This window comes from Salvia splendens, chromosome 14 (assembly GCF_004379255.2).
Source record: "Salvia splendens isolate huo1 chromosome 14, SspV2, whole genome shotgun sequence".
Classification (NCBI taxonomy): Eukaryota; Viridiplantae; Streptophyta; class Magnoliopsida; order Lamiales; family Lamiaceae; genus Salvia; species Salvia splendens.
Genome location: NC_056045.1, coordinates 28,445,921 through 28,457,862, shown reverse-complemented (window position 1 = coordinate 28,457,862; position 11,942 = coordinate 28,445,921). Strand labels below are relative to the sequence as shown.

Below are 11,942 nucleotides of genomic sequence, written 5' to 3'. Positions count from 1 at the left end.
AATTTTTCTCAATGTACTGAAAAATAGCAAGTAAATGCCTAAACTATAACAACTACGTAATGAAATTTCGAGAATGTAATTATTAAAAGTTTAATATTTCGAGAATTTAAATGTTTTTTACTTTTAGATTATACTACTAGTTATTAATTCATTGATCTACAATTTAAAAAATCACACTTTTAACTTGCTGCAAATTTTAAAATTGTGAAGAAAAGTTAGCGAAAAAAAAAATAGTGAAATGTGAATCTCAATTTTATAGTATTCGTTTGTAATGGGACGTGTGAACGCAATGATTTACTAGAGTGAAGATTAAACTTACTAAAAAATGATTGAAAAGGTAAATGAAATGCAATAAACAGTTAAAATGAGTGAAGAGCAAAGCATAAAAATTAAAAAATCTATCAGTAAACCAACACAAACTGATGTGCAAGTCCATTACAATCGACAGACAACACAACCTATGATTTCTCAGTTTAAACGAATAAATCAAAATGTAGACGAAACGAAGACTTAACCGGCTCCCAACACAAAGAACAACGACAAACCTACAACACTAAGGGGGAACCTAAAACAACCAGTTAACTCCAAAGAAAGAAAGAAAAAAAAGTTAATGAAAAAATGTGGATTGCTGATGATTCTGGATGTTAAACGCGGTGTCAGTCTATGAACAAACAGATTTCCGGGGATAAAAAAAAAATCAAAAGAACCTGAAAATCAGAATGTACTACTGCTTTCACTGGCGGATATAGAGGGGCCTTCAGACTTCACGTGAGTGGCCCCGTTGCTGATGTCAAGACCTTGAAATCGTCCGAGAGGGTCTTGGTGCATTGAGTCAGAGAGCGGCCGTGTGTGATTGGCAGAGAGCATGGCGTGCTGGTGGTGGCTTGACATGCCGGCTTGAAGAGTGTGAAACTGCTGCATTTGTGCGTTCAATGATTCGTTTGAGCCAGCTTGAGGCTGGTTGGAGAAGAATGTGGTCTGGTTGTAGGGAAGGTGCTGCACGGTTAAGTTGAACGTATCTGATGTGGTCGACATTTCTCCAGTCGCGACTCTGAGTCTTTCTACTTCCTGCCGTAGTGCTTCATTGAGTGCTGCATATTTTCAAAGAATTTCATCTCAAATTGGTTTAAATCACATTAAAAACTCTAATCTTGTATCAATGCTAAATTCAGAAGGATCAAGAAGCAAACTTTTAAAACACAAATACTTTTGGTTCGACAAATGCTAGTGAGCGATGACACGAGGAGCTGGTACAGATGAAAACATCCCCAATTCAAGAGTTGATGCATCAGAAAGGTTGTTACTACATTAGTACTTACCATCGCGTAGCTGAGCTTGCTGTTCCATGGCTTGCAAACGAAGCTTAAGTTCCGTATTCTCATTACTGAGTCCAGTCGTGTCTCTCTGAAAGAGATAACATTTGCATCAGAAACATCGTAAAGTTAAGACTGTAGTAACATGTTTTGCTCCAGTAGACATACCTGAAACAGAGTCAGTTGCGCAGAGAGAGTCGTTGCTTCAGTTTGAAGCGTCTGAACTTTCCTCTCCAGTTCAGATATATACCGGGCCTTCCTTTCTTTTGATCGAGCAGCAGACTGTCTATTTGCCAGAATCCTGATGGTTGTGATTGTCGATAAAAGGAAAACACAGTCAAAAGGCCGTTGATGATGAAGCATATCACAAACTACAAAACTTAATAAGAAAACACATCTAATCTCATTTCAAGCGTACTCTGACAAATCGACAGCAAAAATTAGAGGGAAACTGTGAAGTGGACGATGGAAGAAACGAAAGTAAGAACCTTGAGCGGTCAATGCAATATACCTACCTAAGCTCACCAAAGATTTGAAAATCGAGGATAAAGTAGACAAGATTACTGAATTGCAAGATGTAGACATCCAAAATTCGACATACTAATCCAACTTGATAACAGAGCTGATATTTTGTAACCCGAGTTTCATTTAGCTGAGTTCAAAGTGCATGATGTCTTAAATGTTAAAAATTAAAATCAACATAGTCCACATTATATCCTTCAGAAAAAACAGTTGCATTCTGCAATAAATAACATTGGTTTAACTATATTTGAGTTGATTTAGTACTTTTCTTTAGAACTTCTTCTGCTAAAGTATTTTACCAAATCCAGATCACTTGATTCATCACAAACCACACAAGAAAAATGCACGAGCAATCGCAGTTAATGTTCCCGATAATAAGTAAAGCTCATACACAATATATCCATCATTGAATAGAAAAAGACAGGATTTTTCCAAATCATCCACTAAAACCCAATCAAGATCTCCAAAGCTATAATCCTTGCCATTAAAAGGGTTGCTTTGATTTAACCACATTTGTGATAAATGCCCAAATTCACACATCAATTGAGCTCCATCCTTACCCAAAAATGACCTTAAGTACACCACAAACCAATCATAGATCCCAACACTCAATTACTTAGAAAAGATCAAGCAACTGTTACAACTCAATTAATGCAATCACAGCCATAATTAAAGAGAAACACATCACTCAAATCCACACACCAAAATTTCAAGATTCACAGAGATCGATCCATCCCAAGATCCAATCTTGAGGCCATGATCCAACACAAGCATTAAGCAAAAAACCCAGATCAAATCCACACAGAAAATGAGTAAAGATTGCACCTTTTTGCGCGTTTTGGATCAATAGTCCAGAGCTCAGCAAGCTTATCAGGGGGCATAGCCTTCTTGGCCTCGATGCTGCTGTCGCTGAGCAAGAAGCTGGAGGAGCTGTCGACAGAATTGCTGTGGCGGTGGCGCGGCCTCTTGTCGGCGTCGTCAGATCCGGGGGCGGCGCTGAGCTTCTCAATGTCCATGTAGGTGGAGAAGAGGTCGTCTTCGGATCCCATCTCGTCGAAGCTGGCGGCGGGGGCGTCGAAGGGGTCGGAGGCCAGATCTAGGTCGTCGGGGAGGCGGAAGTTGACCTCGGAGTGGGCGCGGCGGTGGCGCATTGCGGCGGAGAGGGGCGGCATTTGCTGCTTGGAGTTGGGATCTTGCATCTTGGTGGGTTATTGCGGTTATATTTAACTGTTTCTGGTTGAACTAGGAAAGACTTTTAATAAAAGGGAGTGGAGTGTGTGAGTTGGGTGGACTTTTTGAGAGTGTGTAATCATTTCATGGTGTGGGGTTGTGTGCATGGGATCAACACCCTCTAGTGGTTATGCCCTATGCCATGCTACAATCAATCATGGCCTACTTACACAAAGGTCATAGTGTTGCAAATGTGGATATTGGTGGTGATGGGTGGTTAAATCGGAATTGTCGATTTGGTTTGAAATCGTACTAGTGGTTCTGGAACTAGAACTGGATTCGTCATGAGTGAGGTGAGTCGGAACTGGCTTTTTGCAGTTTAGGTGGTCTGGTTATGGTTTTGTAATGCTGAGCTGCAAATGAGAGATTTCGTTTGAAATAAGTGAAGATCACGAAAATCGAAAAATAAATCTAGGAGATTGAAAGAGGTTGTGGAAAACCCAAAAAAGAATGGTGGGAGAATTGGTAAACCAAAATCGACGATTTTGCTCGGATCGGTGGTTATGGAATTGTCATAATTAAATAAGGTGACTTCGCAGTTCAGGTCGTCCAGTTATGGTTCTGCTAGTCTTGAACGGTAAACTAGCGGTACAACCAGAATCATAAAAAAATCAACAAAAATAGGGAATATCGGAAAAACTATAAAAGAACCGTAGAAAATTTGTACGTTGGAATTGGAACCGTCTTGGTCAGTTCTAATTCCACATTGCATGGAACTAGAAATGGCGAAGTGGATATTGTACTAGTGTTATCCATTTTAAGATCTTTTTTCCTTTTATGTAAACAGATTATTTCATGAATTTAATACTTGCATTATATGGAAGAAAATGGAAACGAAATGTAATTAGGAAAAACTACAACAAAATGCTTGGCTTAAATTTTGGTCGAGAGATATTATTTTATCGTTTTTTCAAAATAAAATTAGTAAAAGAAGAGTTGAATTCATATTGGTTACTCTTTAATGTCAGAGGTTCACAATATTCAAGTTTTTGTGTAAAGTCATTAAGTAAAATTTATTTGCTTCAATAGTTCTCCAGATATCACACACCACATTAACTGCAAATAATTAAGCAATTGCAAATAAGCTATTGGAGCTTCAGAGGTTCACAATATTCATGTTTTTGTGTAGTCATGTCTTTGCAACGTCACGAATAAGATTATATCAAAGATCATCTCGACGAGATTAGCTCCTTTCATCCCCTTCCTCACAGTACCTAATCAGAGTGGGTTCATTAAAGGGCGTCTCTTGAGCGACAACGTGCTGTTAGCACAAGAATTGATTCGAGATGTGGCTAACTGCTCCTCGACTCCAAATGTGGCAATTAAACTTGATATGGCTAAGGCATATGACCGGGTACAATGGTCATTTTTGATCAAAATTTTGCGTCGCATGGGGTTCTCGGAGAATTGGCTCGGATTGGTTAATCGTTGTGTTAATTCCTGCTGGTTCTCTGTGCTCATTAACGGATCTGCTGCGGGTTTTTTCAAATCCTCGACGGGCTTTCGACAAGGTGACCCTCTCTCACCCTCCCTCTTCATCTTGGCTGCGGAATATCTGTCCCGCAACTTAGATAAGCTGATCCTCGGGAGAAAGGAGATGCGTTTCTTACGTAATCTCGAAATATCCCACCTGGCATATGCGGATGATGTGATTGTGTTCACTCAAGCGAAACAATCCTCACTTCAAGAGCTGGTGGAGTGCATCAATCATTATGCCGCTGTGTCCGGATAAAAAATCAATCTGGAAAAGTCCCAGTTTTATGTGGACGAGAGGCATGCGGATTGGGCTGCACAGATTGTGGATACATGTGGATTTCAGCAAGGAAGGTTTCCTTTCATTTATCTTGGAGTTCCAATCCTCAAAGGAAGGAAGAAAACGGACATGTTCAATTTCATCCCGTATCCATTCATGGTCGCTATCCTTTGGTGGAAGACTCACACTTATCAAGAGCACCCTGGGTGTCCTCTTCATGTTTTTCAGGAGCTCGAGCCCACCAAAGAAGCTATGAAACAAATGGGATCAATTGGGATCGAGCACCCTGTTTTTTAAACTAACTTGGTGCGATCTCATCCTTCCTTCTATCTCAATCTTCATTTGGAGGCTTCTCGAAAACCGTATTCCGGTGGATGCAAAGCTTCAATGGAGGAAAATTAGCCTCGCTCTGCAAATCCCCCGCGGTGGAAACAAGAGAACATCTGTTTTTGCGTGGGGAGATTGCTTCGCAAGTCTGGAGGATGGTGGGAGATGGAATGCCGCGGTGCTAGACTTGGAAGCGCGTATCAGATTCTGGCATAGACGCATCTGTCATACAGATATCCCCTGCCTTGTCTTATGGTTCATCTGGTCGGAGAGAAATAGCAACATTCATCGGAATACAAGCTTTAGTGTCGGATCGGTGTTTAATCGGATCAAATCATATCTGCAACATCTTAAATTGGGCAAAAACCAGTGGAAACGGATATGTTTAACACCTCTAATTGGAGAGAGAACAAATTAGGCATGTGCGATGGATTCCGCCCGACTCAGATTGGATTAAACTCAAATTCAGAGGCAGGGGCCGGAGGTGTTATTAGGAACGCAAGTGGAAGCTTAGTGCAGGGGTTCATGGAAAACATCTCGGCTACTTCAGCCCCCGATGCAAGCCCTTTCAATTGCGAAGGAGCAAGGGAAACCAATCTGGATTGAGTTGGGAGCAAAGGATGTGGCTTCCTTGCTCATATCAGAAAAATTTGGAGCAGCCAATCTGAGATATAGAATCATTAACATCCGCAACAAGCTTAGGCAAGTGGAAGCTAAAATTTCTTATATTCCCGCTCAAGGCAACAAGGTAGCAGTCGTCCTCGCGCAACAAGGCAGCAAAGAGAGGAATAGGATTATCTTCGAGCACAACTCAGCGCCGGCGCTGGTGAAGGGCCTGATCAGAATGGACCAACTTGGGTACCCGAGTTTCTGGCGTCGTCAGTCCAGCCATGAACATTAATGGTTTTTTGTTTTATTTTGTGTGTACATTATATTGGTGTCTCCCCCTTATTTGGAGGAGTCCTCACGTTACTCTTTGAACATTAGATTGCTCTTTGGGTGTTGTTTCGTTGTATGACGGAAGTTGATGAAATAAAGGGATGAGGGACCCTTGAACCCTCCACCGCTAGGTGTTAAAAAAAAATAAAAAAATTATTTGCTCTTAGTTCTCCACTTACCACACACCAGATTAATTGCAAATAAGTTATTGGAATTTTCTTCAACAATTAATCGTAAAACTATACATACTGCTATGGATGATATATGATAAAATTCATGTGTGGTGTTATCCTCGTTGAATTATTCGGATATCACTTTAGATACCATTTAATCCAAATTAGACTTTATAGAATTTTTCTAAAAAAAATGTTAATTTATGATTTTTACAATTATTTTCAAATTTGTGGAACATATCAGAATTTTGAACAAAATTTATGATTTTTTTTTCAAAACCCCTATTTTAAATTTTAATGAAATTGAACGAGTATATGGATTATTACTAGAAGATATGTAATGACGAGTTTATATTAATAAAATATTTTGAGTCTGGTAGTAGTATTTATTTTGTGTAAGGACAACAATAAGGGGATGTTTTAGCTAAGTAGTAAATTTTAGTATTTTTCAAAAAAAATTCTAAAACATGCTTTTCTTTAGTAACCCTCCACAGTATTACAATTTTTTTGGTGTTTTTCAGAATACGTCTTCGACAAACATTACATTGCGAAATTAGACAACAAGCATGATATAAATGTGTGTGAGTGATAATTTTATTATAAACAGTTCAAAAAAGACACATACTAATTCATACTCCTATATCAATTGCCACGTAATTAATAATAATTTGTAGTATAAATCAAAATTCTTTCTTTTTAGAATAGAATTTGAATTCTAATGCTCCCAAGCCCACGACAACGGCCCATCACATGTCCAACTCACCTCATGATCAAGCCACTACAATATTATAATAGCCCATCAACGACCCAAGCGTGCCTACTCAAATAAAATCCTCCCATATCTCGGCCCAAGCGAAACAAACACCGCCCACACAATCCTAGATTATTCTTGATTATAAATAATTGTTAGCTTGGTTATATCATTTTTATTCCCAGTGCCCTATTCGTGTGTATGTAATGAACATGGAAACCCAGATCTACACATGCATTAATTCTTACGAATCTCAATAAATAGTAGACAAAATCTCAATACAGTTTTATTGAGATTTCACATGCATTATGTTGAGATTTTACATGCAGTATATTGAGATTTTATATGCTATATATTGAGATTTTTTTATGTATTTGTTGATAAAAAAATATGTTACGAAAATTGAAACAAAAATCATCAAATTTCATCATCCGAACGTCGTCGGAACATATGCAAGTGAGATATCATTAGAATCCTTATAAAATTACCTTTAATTTGATATATTTTTTACGAAAAAAAATATAAATCGAGTGAGTTATGCAAATTTAAAGTTTTAATAAGAGAGAATTGACATTAATACCCTTCAATTTTATTTAATACTCATTTAAATTTTTCCACATGGCATTATATCCACCACTAGATCTTCTAATCTAATGGTTAAAAATTGGTCTCAGTTTTGGATTGCTAATTAGTTAGCAATTGATTACACCCCTTCTACCATATTATACTCCTAGTTTGTTTGATTGGAAATTTAAAAAAAAATTACTATATTTTTTGTGAAAAGTAGCAAAGTTCATTAAAATGTACTCCCTCCGTCCCACGTTGCTTGAGTCATTTCTTTTTTGCACTCGTTTTAGAAAAATAATACTCCCTCCGTCCCACTTTAGGAGTCCCGGTTTACCATTTTTGGGTGTCCCACTTTAGGAGTCCCGGTTGGAATATTCCATAATTGGTAATAGGCCTCACATTCCACTCACATTTTTCCACTCACATTTTATTATAAAACTAATATATAAAAGTATGACCCACATTCCACTATCTTTTTTCACCAACTTTCCTTTACATTTCTTAAAACAATCTTTATTTGCTTTCCTAGTTAAATTCTACATGTTTTCTGTCGTTGGACCTTTTAAGCTTTCAGTATTTTGTTATGTTTTGAAGTTCCGTGTTTAGATCCAAACGCTTTTAAGCTGTGAAGATGTTTTTATGCATTTCCTTCGGTCAGATCCTGTTTCATTCTGCCTAGTTAGCTTAGATCTGCATGTTAGGTAATTTTCGAAGTATTTAAGCATGATTTCATTCGGCGTTACTCGATCTGAGAATTGTAGTTAAAGTTGTGGTTTTGATTTAGCTTTCGAAGTGATTAAGTGTTAAATCTGAAGTTTACGTAGACGCTGTTACTTTGCATGCTGTCCAGTAGGCGCAATTCTTCATTTTCGCTAATTAATCTTCGAGTTTAAGGTGTTTAATTAATGGCTTAATTTGTGAAGTTGTTGGATCTGAATGTTATCTGTGGAATCTGTTTTTATTTTGAATATATGTATGCTTGGTGAAGAAGATAACATCAACATTTAAGTTTGGGGCCACTTTTACTTTTAGTTTACTTTTTGCTTTTGTACCTTGCTTTTCAGGAGGTACTTTAAAGACTTGTCAGAGCAGTCCTAACCACCACATATCTCATGTTATTCCCTAGTTCCATTTATAGAAACCGTTTACCCTTTCACATGTCTACCAAACATCTTGTCCCCCAATTTCACGTACACAACCTGATGTCTGTTACCAGTACACAACCCAGTCAGTAGAGTACATCATTTAGTTTCCTGGGATTCGACCCTTACCTTTACTATACTAATCAGTAAAAGTGGGTTGAGGATTTATTGAAAAGTCAGGTTTAGGTTGTCGTGCCAACGACTCAGCTAGGTTGTGATTCTCATCCTGATCAGTTGGATATACCCTTTTTATAACGCCCGACCGAAAACCTGTTAAAAGAAATACGAGCTTTTCAAATGGTGTAGATGAGAATACAGTTAATACAATTAGTGTTACTAACAAGCCTGGTGTAGATGAGATTGAGAATGCGGCGATTGATGGTGATACTGGCCGATATATACTCCCTCCAAGGAGTACTCGTGGCATTCCTGCTAAGAGATATAGTCTCGAGAGGATTGGTAAGAGCAAATACTCTGTGGCGAATCTGGCTAAGGCCAATCTTACTGAGATGGCTAGAGCATTTGAAGCAGCCCTTTATGAGGAGGAAGAAATTCTATACACTGCCGAGGATGCTATGAAACTTCCTCACTAGAGAAAAACAATGCTGGTGGAGATACGGGCCCTGATGAAGAACAAGACATGTGAAGTATATTTGAAACCTGATGGAGTTCGAACTGTGGGGTGCAGATGGGTCTTCACCATCAAACGAAGGCCGGATGGTTCTATCGAAAGGTACCAGGCAAGACTAGTGGCCAGGGGATACACTCAGACCTATAGTATTGATTATGCCGAGACATTCTCACCCGTGACCAAGATGAGTGCTATTCGAGTGTTGCTTTCGATAACAGCAGCTAGAGAGTGGCCGCTCCATCAATTTGATGTGACTAACGCGTTCTTGCATGGGGAACTGAAGAAGCCCATCTATATGGAGGCACCTCCTGGATTTGCTGGGGAATTCGAAGGAGGGATGATTTGCAAGTTGAAACGAACACTGTATGGGCTAAAACAGTCGCCTAAAGCTTGGTTTGGAAGATATACGGAAGCAATGAAGAAGTATGGGTACAGTCAAAGCAATTCCGATCACACACTGTTTCTAAAGAAAATGGAAGGAAATATCACATACCTAATCATCTATGTAGACGATATGATGTGACGACAAAGAGGAGATGGATCAACTAAAGAAGAACTTATTTGCAGAATTTGAAATGAAGGACTTGGGATTACTAAAATACTTTCTTAGTATAGAGGTACTAAGATAAAAAAAAGGGATCTTCATCAGTCAAAGGAAATATGTCCTTGACTTACTAACTGAGACAGGATTACTGGATTGCAAACCAGCCGACACCCCTATGGTTCAGAATCACGGTCTACAGATAGTAGAAGGAGCTGAAGCTACTCATCGCACTAGATATCAGCGTCTAGTTGGGAAACTCATATATTTGTCCCATACGAGACCCGACATAGCTAATGCAGTTGGAGTAGTCAATCAGTTCATGCATGCACCTCAAGTAGCTCATTGGGAAGCAGCACTGAGGATTGTTCGATACCTGAAGGAGACGCTGGCAATGGAATCTTGTTCGAAAACCATGGACATTTGGAGATTCATGGGTTTACGGATGCCGATTGGGCAAGGAACCCAAATGACAGAAAATCGATTGCGGGTTATTTCACCTTTGTGGGTGGGAACCTTGTCACATGGCGAAGCAAGAAACAAAAGGTGGTAGCTCTGTCAAGCGCTGAAGCAGAGTTCTGGGGGATCAAGAGTGGGCTGACAGAAATTCTATGGTTGAAAAAGTTGATGACAGAACTAGATTTGAACTCACAGAAGTCGTGCAAGTTGTTCTGCGATAATAAGGCGGCAATCAGTATATCAGAGAATCCAGTCCAACATAACCGTACAAATATCATATTGTGAAGTTGCCATCTGATCTTCAACAATAAGTTATGTACATTTTTAAATAAAAACCTGAAATATTGTTATATCAAAGTTAAATTATCTAAATCATCCAGTTATTGTTGGCCTTACGCAAAATGAATTAGTACTAGACTCAAAAGAACAGACTTACACAAATAAAATAAATACAAAAATATTTTCAAGTAATATGATCCACGTTCCATTCCATTAAAAATTAAAATAATTAAGTACTGATTTCTACCTTGTTCCATATAATATCATGATTATCGTCCATACTAGCATAGTTTTTTTTTCTTTGAAAATAATTTGTTGAAGAAAATTTCAATAGCACACGCTGTTAGACGAGGCTGGTGATCCAAACATACAGAGTCAAACCTATTGGTCCAAATTGACTTCGCACAAAAACATGGATATTGTTCAACTTGTGACATTAAACATCTGTAGTGTAAATTTAAACTTTAAAGTTATTGAATATCATGCAGCAATATATATTTTTATTTAGTTTGTGATTTACTTGAAATTTGCTTAATGGATATTGTGCAATTGTGACATAAAATATTTACCGTTAAAAATGACTAAGGTCGGTGGGGCTATATATAAATGAAAATGAAAGAAAAGAACAAATCAGAAGTGTTAGGTTCGTTTATTTATCAGTCATTATTATAATAAAATTTATAAAAATAATACAAGTAGCAATAACAACGTTTATTAATATTAATGGTGCGTGAAATTGAAATAAAGTTCAAAAGATCGATTCTTGTAAATTTATTGAAAAATAATTCGAAGAGAAAACAAGTAGAAATCCTAGAAGGAAATAATCATGGACAATTTCTCAAACTGAAACGAAGCTCCCTTTGCACTCAATAAACCTTGAGTTCGACGATGGCAAGTAATGCCTGCAGACGAACTCACGTGCACGATAATCATAAACAAACGATCCCCATTTGCAGGACTGAAGCTCGAAAAACACAAAACCAGCCCTCCACTGATCAGGTGCCGCAAAGGGCACTGACGCATCAATCATCATACGATTCCAACTGAATTTGCTTCCTTCACATCTCGACTCACAAATCTCCACAAATCTAACACCAGTCTGACATCCAAAGCTAAAGTAGCGAAATGAGTGCTCATCTTCTGCGAAAATCGAACACTCACCTAAAACAGTTGGCAACGTGATTATCCGAAACACTTCATTCTTCATGTCAAAGGACAGTATTCTCGACGTAAAACCATGCCCTCCCATACACCAGTGCGCAAAGTGGCCATTCTTGCAACTTGATTTTATGGGACTAACCATGTAAAATTCAGT

General features: G+C 38.3%; 1 protein-coding gene across 1 annotated transcript; it reads right to left on the bottom strand.

The window, feature by feature from the left end:
- Positions 1–365: 365 nt before the first annotated feature.
- On the bottom strand, positions 366–3,457 carry LOC121763739 (transcription factor RF2b-like). The gene is made up of 4 exons (XM_042159805.1): positions 2,661–3,457; positions 1,482–1,614; positions 1,320–1,404; positions 366–1,091 (listed from the first exon to the last, which is right to left on the bottom strand). The coding sequence occupies exons 1-4, from the start codon at positions 3,032–3,034 to the stop codon at positions 715–717; spliced, it is 969 nt and encodes a 322-aa protein (XP_042015739.1). The 5' UTR covers positions 3,035–3,457; the 3' UTR covers positions 366–714.
- Positions 3,458–11,942: the final 8,485 nt, after the last annotated feature.

Excerpts from the sequence above, each read along its gene's own strand:
- LOC121763739 (XM_042159805.1), bottom strand. The coding sequence starts at position 3,034 with ATGCAAGATCCCAACTCCAAGCAGCAAATGCCGCCCCTCTCCGCCGCA. Across the intron at positions 1,615-2,660 it reads GATCCAAAACGCGCAAAAAG|GATTCTGGCAAATAGACAGT; the intron begins GTGCAATCTTTA and ends CACAACCATCAG. Across the intron at positions 1,092-1,319 it reads GCAAGCTCAGCTACGCGATG|CACTCAATGAAGCACTACGG; the intron begins GTAAGTACTAAT and ends GAAAATATGCAG.